Source organism: Mytilus edulis, chromosome 2, assembly GCF_963676685.1.
Source record: "Mytilus edulis chromosome 2, xbMytEdul2.2, whole genome shotgun sequence".
NCBI lineage: Eukaryota > Metazoa > Mollusca > Bivalvia > Mytilida > Mytilidae > Mytilus > Mytilus edulis.
The window spans coordinates 86,860,371-86,880,900 of record NC_092345.1 but is presented as its reverse complement, the minus strand read 5'-3'; the positions used below and the strand labels follow the sequence as shown (position 1 = coordinate 86,880,900).

Sequence of the window (20,530 nt, the reverse complement as noted above, 5' to 3'; positions counted from 1 at the left end):
GCATTAATATGATAGCTTTTGCATATGTGTAATGGGCGGAAGTGCACAAGCCATATCTTCCCACCCGGGCTGATAACCCATATCAAGTGCCTCTCGTGCAAAAAAACCCATATCAGTGCCTCTCGTGCAAGTTACTTCCGGTGTTTTCTCGGTATCGGTTGTTTACTTTTCCATTGTGACGTCAGATGTTTTTTATGACGACGTCAAAATTTACGGGAACTTTTGTGGGGATAGTTTAATACTTGCTAACAAATGCCATTGACAATTATGAATCATTTTATAGTACAACAAACATGGAGAAGTAATGATCGTAAAACTCTTCAAAATTTTCAATGTTTCAAAATGCCTCTATAGTAAATGTTACCATAAATATATAAGGAGTATAATGCTGTTGTTGGACAACTATAGTATATTTGATTCATAATTTTAATTTTCTTTATAAAATGTTTGACTGTTTTAGTTATTGCATTAGTTTATTTGCCTTACATAAAACTATTGTCGGAAGTATATGATAAAGCGATTAATACATGGCCTTTTCCATATCAGCCAACCTTAACTCCGTCTCGGGCTGATATGGGGGTCTCGGGATGATACCCAGGCTGATATGGAAAAGGCCATGTATTAATCTCTATTTCTCGGGTTGATACGGATGCGATATTGAAAACGCCATATAATATTCTCTATTTAGCATATACGGTCTATAAACAAATCGTTGTCTACTGTTGCTTATGAAGGTAAGACAAGTGATAAGCAACACTTTGGATGGATTTTTTTTTTATTACTGTGACAAACGACCATTCTTAACTCATTAGCAGAAACCCTTTGTTCATTGTCTGGCATACATTACATTCACCTTTTTATGGATTTTAGCCCGTTGTATTTTTATCTTTTGTCTAACACAATTCGTAATGAATCTGTTATTCCATATAAAGTAAATGTTACAATCTGTTACAATATCTACAAATACCTTGTAGAAGAACCATTGCAACATCCGTATAGATGACCTTTTGCAAGGCAAAATTTCGTCCCTATCCATCACAACTTCATTTTGCAGAGCAGTCAAATTCCTCGCCCTTTACCCCCAGTCGACCTACTTTGCAGAATCTAACTCATGAGTATGCATGGTATATTGACCATTTGACGTTTGGCAAGCATCAATCTATTGTATTATTATATAAATATAGTGAAATAACAATCAATATAGAAAACATTGCCACAACGTATACAAAATATGGACCGTCGCTTCAAAAGAAACTATAATTTAGTATTTCACCATAATAAAGACAGACTTTAAAAGCATATTGAACAATTAAACTGATTTTTGCTCAATCCTCATTAATTTGTACAGAGATATTCTGCTATCAAGCTACACATTAATAGAGGGACCAAGAAAACAAGATTAATACGTCTTCACACGATACATAATTTAATATAGGATGGTCATATAAGGCAATTTTTAAAAATAGAATTCTTTTAAAGTTATTACGAAGCGAAACAAATGGAAATTCCCGATCTTTTTATAAATATGACTGACACTTCTATTTATAGCGATAGATTTAATGGAAGAAAGGTAAGTTTTTATATCTTAGCTGTTTTCAAGAAGCATTTTGATCAAATATACCTTACTGCTTGTCATGTGAGTACATGGAGTAATGGAACACCGGTGAGAAATCTTATTAAAACCTAAATTAATGTATCTCAAAAAGCATGACAAGAAATTGCAGGTCCTGGATAAGAATTGCTGAATAGTTTGACATTAGTCAAGTGATCACGGTGACGAGGAAACACCCTCACTATGTTAGCAGAACATTACACTAATGAGACAAACCTTTTGTCTTACTAATATTATCTTAATTAAAATTCATACGTTTTCCAAGAAGTGATCAGAATGTAAAAAATCACAGAGCAAATTAGTCACAACAGTTTTTTGTCAACACGAGTTATTGTTTTGTATATTATAAGATTATATTATGTTGATATAGCAACACCAAAACAACGAATCAAAACTTAATTTAACAACTTAATGCCAGAATAATGTCTTCACTAGTGTCATATAAATATATTTTACCTGTTTACACATGTAAATAAACTCATTATAGATACCAGGAAGACAGCAAAAACACATACTAGTATTTACAACTATATAATTTTTTTTTAGCAATCAAGTCGTGAGCCGGTATATATTTGTTTAGTATTTATAAGAATAAGAATATTTATTATTCCAATCAAGGGCCCTTGATGTGCAGCATAACATGTATACATAAAACAATACATCATGATTTGTAACAGAAAAACATTTTTTATAAACTAAAATGAAACATTAAAAAAGTTCAGAAAGATGTTATTATCTTCATTCTATAAAAATCATATACATTTAATTCCAGGCAGGATCAAAACCATAAAATCATTACAATTATCATTGTTATTATATACACATTATAACATTTCGTCTAACATCTAGACATGTAATAATATAGCTCCCTAAATATTTAAGTACAGACAAATTTTCATTAGTAAATAACCAAACAAATTTTACAGTTTATCTCCTTGAAAAATATCTCCCTATCATTTTTGTATATTAGATATAAAAGTATTAGATATAAGACGATTACATCTGATCTACATATAGGTATTAAATAAATATTTCTTTTCTCTAGTTTAAAAAAAAGCAATTAGTTTTAATAAAACAGGAAAATTGTTATCTCAAGATTTCCAGCTGCAGTAATACTTTCAAAAGAATGAAAATTTAACTGCGTCTATTTTTCTGTCATTAAATTGATACATCGTCCTTGCTTTTCTATACATATATATTGCAATATAAATCGCTTTACTATATTGTCTTCTTCTGGTTTAATATTGCCAAAATCTGCAAATTTGGCTGACATAATGATAACGCTTCTACAATATATATATATATATATATATATATATATACAGTATGTACATACTGCACAGCTTCTTTATCATTGTTTGCCATAATTATTGTAATTTGCAACTTTTTCATATTTTTCCTATTTGTATTTACAGTCAAACTGAACGAAATGTCATCAGATTCGGAGTGTTCCTTGTTTCAGTGTCCAATATGTTTAGAAGATTTCATACAACCTAAAGCGTTGCCATGTCTTCATACATTCTGTAAATCATGCATAAACGAATATATTCGCAAGTCAACAACATTAACAGACTGTTTTGTTGTATTCAATTGTCCGGTTTGTAGAAAAGAGGTAAAACTTGAATCATGTCCGTCTGATCCAGCGAAATATCTCCAGGATAATCATATGATACAAAGTATGAAGGAAACTTGCCTTTCCAAAGGAAAACTCTGTAGCATTCATAACTCCAAGCAGGCTGACCATGTATGCACAGACCATGATCAAATTGTTTGTTATAAATGCATCATCGACAGTCATAGGTTTTGTAACGTCACAGAAATACATGAGGCTATAGAAAGCAAGAGACAAAGTATTACCCAAGTCCATAATCAACTCGTAGTACGAAAAGAAAATATGGACACTTCAATGCATGTAAATCGTGAAGAGAAAAAAGGAATATTGGAAAGTGATATAAAATGTAAAGACGGTGTTAGGTTATACGTGGATGAGTTGAAAAATCTCATCACAAAGTTAGAGAGTCAAATTTTGAACGACATAGAGAAAAATACAACACAAAAGATTCAGAGAGTTGATAAGAATCTTGCGGAAACCAATAAGGAGAGGACATATCTTAAAACGATATTAAACGAATTCGACATAAACCTCCTCAAAGAAATTACAGATTTCAATAGATTGACAGCAATAGACCAAGAATTAAAAACAGCACATCATCGAATAAACAAAACCTGTGACAAATCGTCAGCTGATATACACTTGCTTAGATTTCAGCCAAATATGGACTTGTTTAAAGTTCTTAGGGAAAACGATGCGATTGGAAAAATATATAATACGAAAATGAAAGTAACTGTTAATTCAAATACGTCTAAAACAAAAGCTGTTCTGAAATTTACAGAAACAGAGGCTAAAACGGCACCGGTCCTTAAACGGCCTTCGACAACTGAACATACTGGTTCTAGTGGGATAGAGGCAACGCACACAAGACCTATGAACAAGGTGATATCATTGAAAGACGGGATCCAAAAGCTGATGTCTTTGAAGACAGACACAGACAGGGAAGAATGCTTTATTACTGGAATTACTCTCTTGCTAGACGACAGCATGATTGTTGCTGACAACGGGAACATGAAAATTAAACATTTTAGTGCTGGTTATAAGTTTGTTAGTCAAAAAGCATTCTCTTCTGAGCCTTGGGATGTTTGCAGAACAGAAAAAGACGACTTTATTGTTAGTTTTCCTAGCGATAATTTGATCCAGTATTTTACCTTCAGAAAAGGCCTTGTCATCCCGAAACAAGACAAGATATTAACGGAGGGCAGATGTTATGGACTTTCCTATCACTGTAACAAAATAGCAACGTGTAATAGACGAGCTTCGGGTGTTTTTGTAGTGGTATATTCGGGTCTAAATGAAATTATTGCAGAGTTATGTATATCTGCTTCAGTACTTTCCGAATGTTGGTATCTCTCGTTTTGCTCAGATGGACAACACTTAGTATACACAGATGAGACTTCAAACGTCGTGTCTTGTGTTAACTTAAGGATAGGTACAGAGAAGTGGAGAACAAATATACGGTCTCCAAGAGGCATTGCAAGATGTCGGACGTTTCTGTATGTTGTAAATTGCAAATCGGCAAAGGTGCTGTGTTTATCAGAGGACACTGGCTTACAAAAAAGAGAGATTGATTGTAGCAGTTTAGGTGGTGGAGCATTTAGTGGTGTTACTGTCAATACTTATCAGACAAAAATATTTCTATTACCGACGAAGGGATCAGATGCATTAGTGATCGAATAACTTGTAAAGATCATGAACAGAAAAGCATGATGTTATGGATTTCAGAATTATAAATTAAATCGAAAGTTTGTAAATTAAATGTATTTACACACTGATGATAAATATTGGATGAATACTTTTATTTTGGGGGAGAGAAATGTATATTTTTTAGGTGGAGAAATAAAGGCAACAGTAGTATACCGCTGTTCGAAATTCATAAATCGATAGAGAAAAAAACCAAATCCGGGTTACAAACTAAAACTGAGGGAAACCCATCAAATATAAGAGGAGAATTACGACACAACAGAAAAACAACACTAAAATGTAACACACACAGAAACGAACTAATTTCTCGCTGCATTGAAGACCTTTTGGTGATCTTCTTCTGTTGTCTGTTATATGGTCGGGTTGTTGTCTCTTTGACACATTCCCCATTTCCATTCTCAATTTTATAATGTAGCATTGGCCATTTTCCTGACTTGGTACACGACATTTTAAGAAAAAAAATAGTGAGTTGAACCTGGTTTTGTGGCAAGCCAAACCTCCCGCTTTTATGGTAATATAAATATAACATTACATGACAGGACTATAATCCAGATAAATAAGAGGACATATAGGACAGAGAAACAAACAAATAATAGCTATCAAAAGGTATCAGAAGGCAGTCGTATTTTTATTTGCACGTCTTTTGAGATTTATTATCAACTTCTTCTACATTAATATATTAATCATGGTACAAAACATTTGAAAATACGTGATAAATTATATGTGTAGATTGCAACAATCCTTCAAATTGAACTTGTTTTTAATAATCTCGCTAAACACGATAATTTTTTATTGCTAAAGTCCTCCACTGTGTTTGGTCAGTACTTCTAACTGGTTTTTTTTGTGCATGTTTATCTTGGACGTTTTGAAGAAGCTGATACCAATGATAACTAGTAATCTACTGAATGAAATGGAGTATTTACCAAGCCTTCGATTATCTTGTTGTAGTCAAAATTCTTAAATAACATGTAATTAATCGTTAAACGCATCTGTTTTACAAATTTTGGATATGATTTTACAGGATGATATTGTGTTGACGTTGTATATCCTTTTATTTGCTTTTTAATCGTTTGTACATACAGTCTTTGCGTTTTTGTGGGTTTTTTTTTTTTGGAAAAAGGGAGAGGGGGACAGAGAAGCGATTCAAACAGATGAAATTTTTATATTGTTGGTTTTCTTTTTTATATTCTTATATAAAGAAGATGTGGTATGATTGCCAATAAGATAAATCTCCAACAGAGACAACATGTCGTAGAAGTTTACAAATATAGGTCACCGTACGGCCTTTAACAATGGGGAAAACCGATACGGTATCAGGGAAGAATGAATGCCTGATGCTTGTAAACAAATGGCAAACGGCTCCATGAATCTGTCATGATGTCCCCGAGGAGGTGGGTGTCGATGGCATGCGATGATGCGATGATGGAAAAGCTAAAAGCTTGTTTACGATTTTATACGTCTTGAAGACATTGTACTTTAATGTTCTCTCATGCAATTGTTGAGCGTTTGTACCACTGATGATACGCTACTGCTTTTGTTGAAGTAATTTAGTACTAATCATGTGAATAGTCTTCGCACTGATTCTAGTTTGGACATGGTATCCTTATTTGTATGGGACCAGATGGTTCATGCGTATCCAATAATAATGGTCTTATCAGTGTCTGATAACGAAGCGCTTGGGCTGCTCCTGATATTTCGTAAGAGGAATGAACTGGTTTGGTTAACCTTCTTCGTGATATTGCTAATGTGTTGGTTCCTGTTGAGGGTTTTGTGTATTGTGGCCCTCAAGTAATTTGCTGCGTCGACTTCTTCGAGTACATTTCCATTCATGTATAATTTATAATATTTTTCTTTAGGTGGTAATCCTACGCAGTTGACGTTTCTTGTGGTGTTATTCCATCTGCATGTCTGCTTCCAACTGTTGTAATCCGCCCATATATTTTTGGAGTTCGCTTTTTATCTCATGGACAAGACACAATCATCTGCAAAATGCCAGGCTTTTGATGTTGGTAATACTCTGGTAGATAATTGACAAACAGTACAAACACGAGGGGTGCAATACGTTCATTGCAGTACCCCTGACTGTACAGGTTCTGACTCGGACGAATGCCTTTTAAAAGATACGTTGTTGTCTATCTTCCAAGACGCCTCGTACCCAGGTCAGAGTTGTACCACGTATTATTTAATGGCGTATCATGCATAGAAGACCTTGTAAAAGGCCTTGAAGAAATATAGTAGGACAAGGTCCATATATCCCTGATTGTCGACCGTCCTCGTAAGGTCCTGGATAGTGATTTTGAGCTGGGATTAACAAGACCGTTCTTTCCTGAACATTTGTTGGGCATCATTCAGTATTGAGTGTATCTCTAAGTGTTTCATGATGTTACTGTATATAATGTGTTCCAGGAAATTAACAGTTATTTAGACAAGCTTATAATTTGATGCCATGTCTTGTATTCCCTTTTGAAGATGGGAAAGACATTGGCATTTTTCAAGTCAGGTTATAATGGACCCTGGTCTCACGAGGATTGGGACACTGTTGTAGAAATATATGCTGGAAATGTGTGTAGCTATTGTTGTTAGAAGTCTGGTCACTTGCTCGTCTTGTCCAGACGCTTTGTGTGTGTTGAGGTTTTTATAGTTTAGAGATTCCATTTTCTGTAAATATGTCTTCCATTGATGGAAATTGTTGTGTTTTCATACTTTTAATGGTGGTTTGTCTTCTTTGCGTTTAAAATTTAGGAACACTGATTGTTCAATATGTTTGCTTTGACAGTGTTGTCTATGGAAAGCCAACGGGGTCAAAATTCTTAATTCGTAACTTGTAACTGTGTTATTTCTAAATAGTCAATTCGTAAATTGTTAATTTGTAAGTTGTTACTGTGAAATTCATAATGCTTAATTCGTAAATTGTCAATTTGTAACTTGCACCTTTTTAGTTAAAACATTCTTAATCGGTAAATTGTCAGTTTGTTACTTGTAACTGTGCAATTTCATAATACTTCATTCGTAAATTGTCAATGTGTAACTTGTACCTTTGTAAATTCAGCATTCTTCATTTGTTAATTGTCAATTTGTAACTTGTAGATTTCAAAATTCTGTATTGGTAAATTGTCTTTTTGTATATTGATGTTTTGTAACTCGTAACATGTCGATTCGTGAATTGTCGATGTGTGAAATGTCGAAGTGTTAAATGTCATCGTTGTATTATGCTAACGATCATTATGACGACAGATGGCGCTCGGTTTCTTCTTCGCTCTTAATTCTTACGAATTAAGAATTTTTACCCCGTTGGCTTTCCATAGTTGTCTGAGTAGTGAGAACATCTTTGTTCTTTAGTGGTGCGACTCCTCCATTATCAAGTCTCTTACTTTTGATGAAACTCCAGAATTGTTTAGGGTTTGACTTTTGTTCTGTGATTATGATGTCATGCACTTAGGAAGAATATACCTTCTTACATTGTTTTCTGGTGTGTGCCTTTATTTCTTAGTAACGCTTGATTTTTTTTTTCGTGACGTGTTTTGCGTGCCTTTTTTGCAAGACAATATTTTCTCTTTCATTTGATTTGTTTCTGCTCTTTTTCGGATATATAACTTTCTATGTAAATACTTTGAACTTCGTGCTAATGTCTTCGAATAATCAAAAACTATGTTGTGATCACTTATTCCGGGTAATGATAACTGTTAACTAATAATGGTATTTTGTTTAAGAATAGGTCAATTATTGTATTTCGTCTTGTTGGGTATTCTTATTCACAATCATTTACCATTTCAAGAAACCTATTGTTAACCAAATTTGGTTTGTGTTTGCCGCTGATTGATGCGTTGTTTCAATCTATAATGTGTGGATTATTTTCACCTTCTATCCATAATACCTATGATTTGTTCTTTTTGTCAATATTTTCTACTGATGTACACATGCTGTCAAGGTTACTGATACTTGGTGGCCGATATAAGGATTCAATAATATGATTTTCCTGTTTCTTACCATTGATACTTTTATACATATACTGATTCAGTTTTATGTGTTCGTTGTGTTTCCTTGTTATTTTCAATAGTTATAAGTGCGCCGCCATAACCATCTGAACGGTCTTTCCTGTATACAGTGTATGGTAGTGGGAATATATCTGAACTCATAATATCTGGTCTAAGTCATGTTTCAGTACCTAATATGGTGTCTGCATTTGTTAAGTCAAGCATATTCAGTATGTTTTCCTCCTTGTTCCTTATGCCTTGCAAGTTCACTACTTATATGTTTGTGTTGGATGTAGCAGTAGTGTTCTTTTTCTGTACTGAAAAGTTTTGGGTAAAAATTGCATGAAATGCAGTCATATCCCTATGGAACTGACTTGATATCTAAATCTTACAGGGTCTAAATTGATATACACAAATAATAGTACATGGCTCATAACATTCTAAACATCCTGTCCATTATCATTTTCAGACATATATCGTTGATGTTATAGTTAAAAATGATGTTATAGTTAAAAATTACATAACTTGTGCATCTTGCGGGAATCTTAGGATCAGCACTAGAAATATCAATGTAAAAGTAATCTTTTAAGATTAGAGTTATCTTCCTTTGTCCATAATAACCAATGTTTTATCCACTGCAATGTTTAATTTTACTTCCCACTGATAAATTAAATCAATCTTTACCCTTAAATGCTTACAAGCACTTTGATAACGTTTTGGTGATAAGGAGTATACGGGTGCACCAGGAATAGTTATTGGATCTTCACTTGATATAGAATGGAATATGTTTTGTGTAGAGTCGATAACAGTGATGTAGTTAGCATGTCGAAATGTACTATTGTATTGTTTATATATGTCTTTCTCTGTCCTGAATGTTCTTGCATTTATTTGTACTGTCTTCCTGGCATGTAATGTTGTCATTTTAGTGTTATATCAAACATTGCCATAAAAGCGCGAGGTTCGGCTAGCCCAAAACCAGATTCAACCCATCATTTTTCATAAAATGTCTTGTACAAAGTCAGGAAAATGGCAATTGTCATCTTATAATTCGTGTGTTCTTTGTTACACTTCAGTGTTTCAGTTGTTTCGTTGTTTTCCTCTTATAGTTAATGTGTTTCCCCCGGTTTTATTTTTCAATCCGGATTTGTTTTCTCCCAATCGATTTTGAATTTCGAACAACGGTATACTACTGTTGCCTTTATGTAGAAAAATTCGGAATTTCACTTTTTACACATTGTTACGCGATGTTAGAATTTGAGGCTTTATACACAAGTGTATATAGGAACATGCAGTCTGCATGGTACCATTTGGCGCTATCATTCCAATCCACGCCTTTTCTTTCCACCTTACTGTCTTTTGGTGTTCGTGGGCCTGTGTTTTGATAAACATCTTTGTAACAAATCTCAGATATAGTTTTTTTTTTACGTGGGATAGGTAGCATATCATTCTAGACCTAGTTGTCATCTGAATACTACACGCGTTCAAGAATTGTTTGTTATCTGATCTTGGTTTGTAACAAATGATCGCTCAATGTATGTCGTAATTACATATACCAGCAAAGCTAATACATTTTTTTTTAATATTCGTCAGTTCCATAGTTGTTTGTATTGGTTACAATTAAAAAATGAGTCGTGACCTAAATTATGTGATCAAACCTCGTATTACCTGATATTCAACAGGTTAAACTTTCTCATTCTATGCAAGTTTTGGCAAAAGAGTTAATTTTCAGGTTGTCATCCCTATTGGCACAGATAACTACCCTCAAATAACGTACTTGTTTCTGTATTGCTATGAATCACAGAGTCTAGCAAAAATTTATTTTGAACGATGATGTTCCTTTGATGGTGTGTATATCTCAAACTCGTTTTGATATGCCTTGTATGTAGTGACGTTTTATATTTCAATGAACGTAATATATGTAAAACTGGAAAAATTAATTCAAGTAACACTTTCATCAAAGCAGGGATTTCGTTACCAGAAATTACTTAAACCCTAAATTCTTTCATAGATACAGTTTGTTTCTATTTTGCAAGTTTTGTTGTACCTGTAGAATCATTATTGCTAACTGGATAACACGGTTATTCTTATTATGGTGGGGATGGTGTTTATAGAGCCCGTTAATGTATATATACTATCAATGTAATCTTATTGGTCCTTTTAATTTAATTCTTAAAGATTATCAATTTAACATCGCACTAATGTTTTAGAATATTGTCTTTATTGATACTTACGTTTATTTTCGTTTTCGATAAATTAAAATAGACATATATACTGAACGCAGTTATGAAAATTTCCCACATTAGCTTTGAACTAGCTTACAGAAACTGAGTATTCTTAGATCTGTATTCGTTTTGTTTTAGTCTGTTTGTTGTGCTCCGTGATGATCTGATGAGTCCTCTTTGAAACTGTTTTTTTTTTAATTTTTTGTTTGTTTACCTGTTAAACCGCTGTCCGAGGTTAAAAAGGAGAGTTAGGCGTTCACAAACTTGTTTGCATTTTTGCTAGCTAGCGAAGATGACTTGTTTGATGTAGATGACTAGTTGGAAATCATAGAATAATAATGTTTTTAAATACTTTCTTACGCATCTAGTATTCCATGTTATTAATCGGATTGCTTGTATAAAAGGAAACCAACAATTCATTGACGTACGATGAATAAAATAGTAGTGTTAACAGTATAGCATAATTTGGCTCATATATTGAACATATAACTCAATTCAGACACAATGGAAAAAATAACCAGAAATCAATGTGTTGTTGAAAGACCAATAAATTCATTAAAACAAACAATCACAGGAAATGACTCGTGTGTCTTGGGAAACTGTTTTCATTATTTTCAAAAAGCAATTATAATGAACAATAAAGCGGAAATATCGGCCGTAAATGAATTATAATAGTGTTGTTACAAAATTGCTCTATAAAAGACATTTGTAAAGCAATATGGTTAACATGCTGGTTTTTGAATTATTGTCCCTATAACTTGTAAAACAAAAACAATAACTAAGCATCAATCTTTTAATAATAGTTGAAGGAAAGAAAATACGTTATATTTCATGGCATGTGCTAATGTGATACCAAATAGTATATTTCCCTCATATAAACTTGACCTGAAATGGATTTGGCATTTCTTGTATTCCCATTTGGTCTATAGCCCTCACGTAATGAATTACTGGTCTCTAAAAACACCGCAAAGGACCTCCTTTGTCCACAAAGATGCACAAGGTGCACAAGGACCACAAAGAATCTTGATAAGAGCATAAAGAACCTGACTTTTCTTTAAAGCATGTAAATATTACAATTTCTGTGCACAAATGAGGTCTTTCGTAGTGTTTTTAGAGACCGATCAATTACTCGTACTGTGTCGTATACTTTGATTTAAAAAAAAATAGTTAGGGTTGCGGATGAATTCGGAAAATGAAATCATTTAAAAGACAGTATAACGAAGAAAATTATACATCATATGAGGTTTTGATACAAACATGGTAACATATATATAAATATACTAACCTCCTAATATACGGATCAATAAGTCACCATTTTACCTCGGGAAAATGCTACCGATGAAGGAAGACTTTGCTTCGATTATTAATCATATTTGAAATAGAAGTCCTAGTTAGTCAAGAACCTCTAGCCTTTGATTATCTTGTGTGCTTTTTAATTTTGGTTCATTTGTATGTTTGTGAGTTTAGTGTGGTGTTCATTTGCTGACCTGTGTACAAATTGGTTTAGAGGCATCTGAAGCCCGCTTCTGTGTATGGGATTTTCATGCGTCTTTGAAGACCTTTAGTAGCCTTAGCTGATTTCTGCTTTGGTCGGGTTGTTGATTGTTTAACACATTCCCCGTTTCCTTTCTCTATTCTAAGATTTATCTAATAGATTAAAGTCTATATGTCGATTGGTTTGAACTTTGGTCAGTGCTGAAGCAGTTCAGCTACAGGACAAGGAATGATTGATTTCTCTAGGATATATTGTGATGTTATACAATTACTCTGATTAGCAACACATTCTGGAATTCAATGAAGAAATAAAAGGTTTTTCCTGGCGATTAACATTTCATCAAAAGACTGGTAATCGTGATTGTTAACGATTTGCCAAAGAACAGCCAGGTTAACTCCGCGTGAACTGTTCAAGATAATAACTCCACAAGCGTAAGCCTTTCAAAAAGGGCTAGTCGACTCTTAGCTGATGAAAATGGAAAGTGCTCTCGCTTTGTAGATTAATTTATTTACTAGAATAGCCACGTAAATCAATCAACAAATTTTACCACACACGTGAGGTCACACGTTATGAAGTAGTATGTATCGTTTAACGTTGTTGTTTACTCCAGAAGATTCGACTATTTATAGATAAAAGTTACCTGTGTAAAATATAATTGCTAAAATAGAGAGGACAAATCCGATACTCTACGGGATTGAAGGACATTTACTAGGTTTGGATTGTCTGTCAAATGACTGTGTGATGCGCACCTGTATGTGTGTTGTTGTGTCTGTGCTTGTCACTCTCGCTTTCAGCATTCATCACTGGCTAGCAGCTTGCTGTGAAAAGGAGAGCCGAGTGCGTAAGTCTTTCCTGCCAATTACAGCCTCTCATGCAGTAAGACCTATGTGGCCCAGATATGGGATCCTCCACGAGGTGATAGATGGAAACTGGGCACCTCACGGCCCCAGGCAAAACCACAAGGTCTCGGAGGAGGTTTGGCCCCTAGATGCAAGGCATGCTAGGCCCACCGGTGAGTGGATACGCCCTGGTGCCTGCAAACCAAACCCCCAGCTATGGGTAAATAGCCCCACTGCTTTGTGGGTGACTGTGGAAAGTCAAAGGCTAAGGGAGACAACCCAGAAAGAAATCCGGACAGATGCAATCCGTTAGCATGGTAATGCAATCATCTACGGGAAGGACTACCCAGAGAGAAAACCCGGGCCACCAGAGTGGAGGTTGGACGTTGGGCTAACTACCCAACTCTGTAAAAAAGAAATTGTTACAGAAACCAGAAACGCTGAAGAAACCCAAGATTGGTGTACTGCTGAGGAACCAAACATAACACATTTGGGAGAAAGCCGAAAGGAAGCCCAAAAGCCGATCGGTTTCATAGTAGCGCCAAAACAGAATATGTATATAGGATGTTAGAACAATGGAAGACATATCAAAAGCAGCACAAGTAGCGAAGGAAATGAAAAATAACGGTATGGACATTTTAGGTATCAGTGAGAGTAGATGGAAAGGAGCAGGTGAAACCAAGCTTCAAAGTGGAGACACAGTGATCTATGTCGGGGATGATGAACATCAAGTCAAGGGAGTAGCCATAATGATGAATGAAAGAGCTGAGAAATTATTGATGGAATGGACACCAATCAACAAGAGAATGATAAAAGCAAGATTCTATTCAAAGTATAAGAAGCTGACAGTTATACAAGCATATGCTCCAACAAATGATGCAAAAGAGGAAGAGAAAGAAGAATTTTACCAACAACTACAAGACAATGGTTTATCCTGCAATAAGAATGATATGCTTATAGTTATGGGTGACCTGAACTTAAAAGTAGGCAAAGACAATAGCCATATGCAAGAAGTGCTAGGAAAACATGGATATGGGACAATTAATGAAAATGGTGAATTATTATGCAATTTCTGCCAAATCAACGGCCTCATCATAACAGGCTCCATTTTCCCACATAAGGAAATACATAAAGTGACATGGAAATCCCCTGATGGAAAAACAACAAACCAGATAGATCAAATAATGATACGAGGGGACATGAGGACATCAATATTAGATACAAGAGTAATGAGAGGAGCAGATGTGTATACTGACCACTACTTAGTAAGGTCAAATATCAGACTCAAACTGGCAAGAAATAAAGGTGACAAGAACAAATGCAAAAGAGAGATATGACATAAACAAGCTAAAAAGTATGAATGTAAGGGAAAAGTACAATATTGAAGTGAGAAACAGATTCCAAGTACTAGAAGAAGGAAACATAGAAGATCCAGTGTTGAAATATGAAGGTACAGTTGAGATATACACTGAGGCAGCTAAACAGGTATTGGGGAGCAGTAAAAAGATCAGTAAACCATGGATAACCAACAATACATGGAAAATGGTTGATGAAAGAAAAGAAATTAAAAATAAATTAGAAGGAACTAGATCGGAAAGATTAAAAGTGAGACTCAATGAAGAATACAAGCAGAAAAATAAAGGGGTTAAGAAAAGTGCCCGAGAGTATAAAAGGAAGTGGTACAATATGATCGCTGAAGATGCAGAAAAAGCAACAGAAAATGGCAGAGCAAAGAGCTTTATAACATCACTAAAATACTAACAGGTGAAAGAAAGAGGCAACACACAGGAGTAAAAAGTAAAGAAGGAGAACTGAAAAGTGAAAGAAATGATATTTTGAATAGATGGGTAGAACATTTTAGTGAAGTTTTTTAAATAGGCAAGATCCTCTTTGTCCAATTTCAGAGGAAGATGTAGGCATGGCCGAAATTATAATAGAGGAGATCGATCTAGGAGAATGGACAGTAGCTGAAGTTAAAAGAGGACTGAAGAAGACACAAAATGGGAAGTCAGCAGGAATAGACAGTGTAACACCAGAGCTTATAAAGGCAGACATCGACCTTGCAGCAGAGAAAATGGCAGAAATATTTAACAGCCTATGGGAAGAAGAAAATTGGCCATCAGACTGGAGAAAGGGATTGATTTGTAAGATCTTTAGAAGGGCGATATGACAGATTGTAACACCTGGAGGGGAGTAACTCTTTTACCTGTTTTCAGTAAAGTATTCTGCAGAATGCTAATAGAAAGAATAAAAGAAGGAATAGACATGCAAGAGATTGAGGAATGAGCAGGCAGGATTTAGACCAAAAAGAGGAACAACTGAACAGATTTTTATCCTTCGAAACATACTCGAGCAAACAAATGAATGGAGGGCAGCTTTAAAAATACTTTTTATAGACTTCGAAAAAGCATTTGACTCAATCCACCGAGAGAGTCTATGGTATATCATGAAGAGCTACGGAATACCAAACAAGATCATAAGAACCATAAAGGAGATATATAAAGGGTTTAAGTGTTCTGTCATTGATCAGGGAGAAATATCAGAATGGTTTAAGATAAAATCAGGAGTGAAACAGGGATGCGTAATGTCAGGTTTTCGTTTCCGTCTAGGCATAGACTGGATCATGCGGAAAACAACTGCTGACAAAGCCAGAGGGATACGATGGAACTTTAATACTATTCTAGAAGATCTTGACTTTGCTGACGACATCGCACTTCTTTCCTCAAAATTTAGCGACCTTGATGAAAAAACACAGAAATTAACAACTGAAGCTGAAAGAGTTGGAATGAAACTTAACCCCAAAAAGTGTAAAACTCTGAGATCCAAGCAAACAAAGAATAAAGAGTTGATAACGTTATACGACCAGAAAGTAGAAGATGTAGACAAGTTCACATACCTGGGAGCAGTCATGGACAAAGAGGGAGGAGGCAGTTGTGACATCAAAAACAGAATACAGAAAGCAAGAGGGACATTCCATCGCCTAAGAAATATATGGTATGCAAGAGGAATTGGCCGAAAAACAAAAATACACCTATATAAATCATTAGTTAGACCTGTATTATTGTATGGATGCGAAACATGGAAACTAACAAACATTGAAGAAAAGAAACTAAATACCGTAGAACACCAATGCCTAAGAAAGATCCTAAAAATAAGATGGCAAAGTAAAACATCGAACAAAACAGTAAACGAAATAGCTAACACCAGAAACATCAGTTGTGAAATCAGAAGGAGACGATGGACATGGATAGGACATACATAAAGACGTGAAAGAGACAACAACAGCTATGTAGCTCTACAATGGGCACCTGAAGGGAAAAGAACTAGAGGAAGGCCAAAAACTACATGGAGAAGAACAACAGAGAGAGAAAGGAACCAACAAGGATAGACAAGTTGGAACGTATCCAGAACATCGGCAAAAGATAGAAAAGGGTGGAAAAGCAGCGTGGAGGCCTTATGCGACTTCTGGCGCGGAGAGAATTAAGGTTAAGGTAAGGGATTGTCCTAACCAATCAATAAACTTTGATTATTCACGTCTCGTAATATCTTCCAATCAGGTAGCAAGAAAAATTCACACACTTACTGTCCATCGGTCAATTCTTAATATCGACTCCTAGGAGTCGATAATAAATGTCTTTATTTTATTCAACTACTTCTACTGCTTAAGGGCATACGATACAGTTTTGATACCGTATTTAAAGTTTGATGAAAATTTCCATATAGGCTATTTTTTGCTTGAGTAAATCAAATATGTAATAAAAAATACACCTTTATGTGTTATTTTTTAATTAAATGAGGTCGACATTTTGTATATTTGCTCAAAATTCGGATTCGTGGCCGTATTTTCCCTTTCGAAAGAAAGACATATTTTTTTTTGTTTTAAAAGATAAACACAAATTGTTTTTTGTTAAATAATTTTTAATTTCTGTATTTTATAAGTATCCTAAAAATTTATGCGTTTTTTATTCAGAAATAACTCATATTTATCAAATGGTCATGAACTGAGAAAAAAACGTCATTTTTTGCTGAAGATTTATCAAAATTAAAAAAAAATTCACTATTTACAGTTTTATAAAATTTGGAAAAATGAAACAAAATTTCGGTTTAGAAAATAGGGGTCAATGCACTCGTTTACAAATTAGATCAGTTTGAATGATAAAAATCAGTCGAAAAATGCATCTTTTCCCGATATGTGAACAGTTTGACGTCGAGAAAATAACATTTTACGCTAGTAACGTCATTACCTCCCCTTTTCATTCATATCATTAAAAGAAGATGTTCTTCAGTTTAATGTTTTGTTGTGTCAAACATGTACAGCTTACTGTCTGCATCATTCTCACAGCCAAATGTAAACAACATACATGCTTGATCACTGTTTAATATACTGCTATGTTAAAACGCACTAATGACTTTCAATACACGTGTAAGAGTTGTCTCCTATATACCAGGTCTACCCCTTAAGTACTATAAACGTCTTACTGTCCTATCTTTCCGATCTGTTTGGTCTACCGTCTTCGGCACAATTGACAACTTTAACGACAATGGAAGTTTTACATTGTAAACGACACTGACTGCATGGTTATACAATACAGTCCTTGCACGGTCGGTACCTATTTAACAAATGGAAGTTTTTAATTACGTTGACTGACTATACAGCCTTGCACGGTCGGTACCACTTTAACAAATGGAAGTTTTTAACTACATTGACTGACTATACAGCCTTGCACGGTCGGTACCACTTTAACAAATGAAAGTTTTTAACGACCTTGACTGTCTATACAGCCCTTGCACAAATTTAACTCAATAGTGACCCGGTATTTATACAACAAACTCAGAAAGAAAACACAAGACAAAAAAACACACACCAAAAGTAAAAAGGATGAAAGCATAAACACGACGTCAAAAATAAGCGTAACGCAAACGTACAAAACATGCAGTTCTTTATAATTGATAGTGACACTCTTGTCTGTTTGTCTCTAATGATTTGACAATTATATCACATCTCGTTTGTTAAATTGTAACTGTCAATCAGAAAATATGATAGTTTTTGTAATGTTTCTGCTATAATGCAAATTCTGATTCATGACAAGTGTTGTGCATGTCTTTTTCAATTGGTATGTGTTTCATTTGATTCTCTTTATTTTCACTGTTCATTTTTCATAAGATATAAAAAAAAAAAAAAAAAGTAAGGTAAAGTGCAGTGAGTATCAAAACTAAAAGGTATAAGCTTAACAGCAATTATCAGATATATATTAACAGTATAACATAATAGGCTGAAACAGTTGGTTCAGTACAAATTTCCAAACAGGACTGGTGCTAGTATTTTGCGTTACACATCTCTCACTATTGCATGTTACCTTAGTGCTACCCTTTTGTTCCGACAGTTATAGACATATATTTAAATTAGATTTCATACCGGAAAGTTTACATAGATGTATAAAAAATTCTGATAGGCTCCATACATTTAGGTTTCAGTCTCGTTTTATACATTTAGGTCTCAGTACAGTTCCATACATTGTGGTTTCAGCCTATATAGTTCCAAACAGTTGGTTTAAACAACTAGAAGTAACAAACTGAAAGGGTTTTAGACAGTTTAATTTACAAGGATCGGATTAGGTTGATAGGTGTTGAACGTGTTATGTAGTACTAGTATTTGTTTTATATTTGGTAGTATAAAATTGAGAATGGAAATGGGGAATGTGTCAAAGAGACAACAACCCGACCAAATAAAAATCAACAGCAGAGGGTCACCAACAGGTCGTCAATGTAGCGAGAAATTCCCGCACCAGGAGGCGTCCTTCAGCTGGCCCCTAAACAAATATATAACTGACTTAAATTTTGCATTGCACTTCAAATTGCAGGAAACTGGTACGAAACCGAAATATATAGATTCCACAACTGCAACAAGTGTATTACAATACTTCTCCACTCGAGACAATTAAATTTTAATATTTAAAGCGCGAGGTTTGCCGAGCTTTTTAAATAATTAAAATTTAACTGTTGGGGTGGAGAAATATCGTAATACACGAGTTACAGTGGTGGAATCTGTTTCTCTAATGATTATTATCCTTCCTTTTGAAAGATTTTAAACTAGAAGCTCTTACTTTTACTATGATAGCCTCATTGTATATTTCATCCTGTAATTCCATTTCTTGGCTATTTTCTTTCAAGCATGATATAATACAGTACATTGTCTATATTATTTAAAGATATTGCATAGGATATTTACACTTAAGATACATAATCGGAATATCCAACCATGGAATTATTGTTTAATTGTTAAGCTTTGTGGTTATTGACTTTATATTAGCAAACAATGATCAACTATTGATTGTAAATTTATCATTACAAGGGTAACTTTCTACTGTTACCGCTATACCAGTTTTCGAACTACGATAAAAAGAAATATACCAATTATCTTCAACGGTTGAAAATGCTTTCACTTCAGAAGCATTTTTGTTTTTTAAATCAATGAAATAAAAAAATATATAATCCACTCGTGGGAGAACAACACTGATATTTCAATTATTCGCGAAAAAATTGTTTAATATTCATAAGTTTTTCGTATTCGTAGGTTATTCTATTGGTTGTTGTGTATACTTTGACAGAAAATGGTGTTCTGCATGAATTATTATGGAATCGCTAATTTTATATTTTTTACTCTGAACACCTTCCTCTCTCGATTAACTCATGTTTAATAATGAGGCATAACAATAATTTTTCAAGATGATGCAACAATAGGATATGTTTGTCAATGTTACTTTTTCATGCTTTGAATTTTATGCTTAGAAAATAAGCAGGCAATATAAATGTAACAAATATTTCCCATCAGGTCAGTATTCATGGCAAATGCCAAAAAAGCCTCACTTAGAATTATTGCATTAATTTAAAAATTAGGAGACGCATGAAATAATTATCCATTAAAAATTAAAGGACAAAGATGTGCCGCGTGAAAATAACACATCACTCACGTCGTGGCTTTCAACAATGAGCAAAACCTATTATATGTGCATGTAGTAGCCCCGAGTGTCAAATTTTAAGAAAAGCAACGATTTGATTACTATAACTATAA

The 20,530-nt window shown here is 34.3% G+C and overlaps 2 protein-coding genes across 2 annotated transcripts; both read left to right on the top strand.

The window, feature by feature from the left end:
• The first annotated feature begins 1,531 nt into the window (after window positions 1-1,531).
• On the top strand, window positions 1,532-5,011 carry LOC139513265 (uncharacterized). The gene is made up of 2 exons (XM_071301607.1): window positions 1,532-1,570; window positions 3,028-5,011. Exon 2 carries the CDS (start codon window positions 3,042-3,044, stop codon window positions 4,902-4,904), a length of 1,863 nt encoding a protein of 620 aa, XP_071157708.1. The 5' UTR covers window positions 1,532-1,570; window positions 3,028-3,041; the 3' UTR covers window positions 4,905-5,011.
• Window positions 5,012-14,033: 9,022 nt separating this feature from the next.
• LOC139511060 (craniofacial development protein 2-like) lies at window positions 14,034-14,795 on the top strand. The gene has a single exon (XM_071297630.1). The coding sequence runs from the start codon at window positions 14,034-14,036 to the stop codon at window positions 14,793-14,795; it is 762 nt and encodes a 253-aa protein (XP_071153731.1).
• The last annotated feature ends 5,735 nt before the right edge of the window (window positions 14,796-20,530 follow it).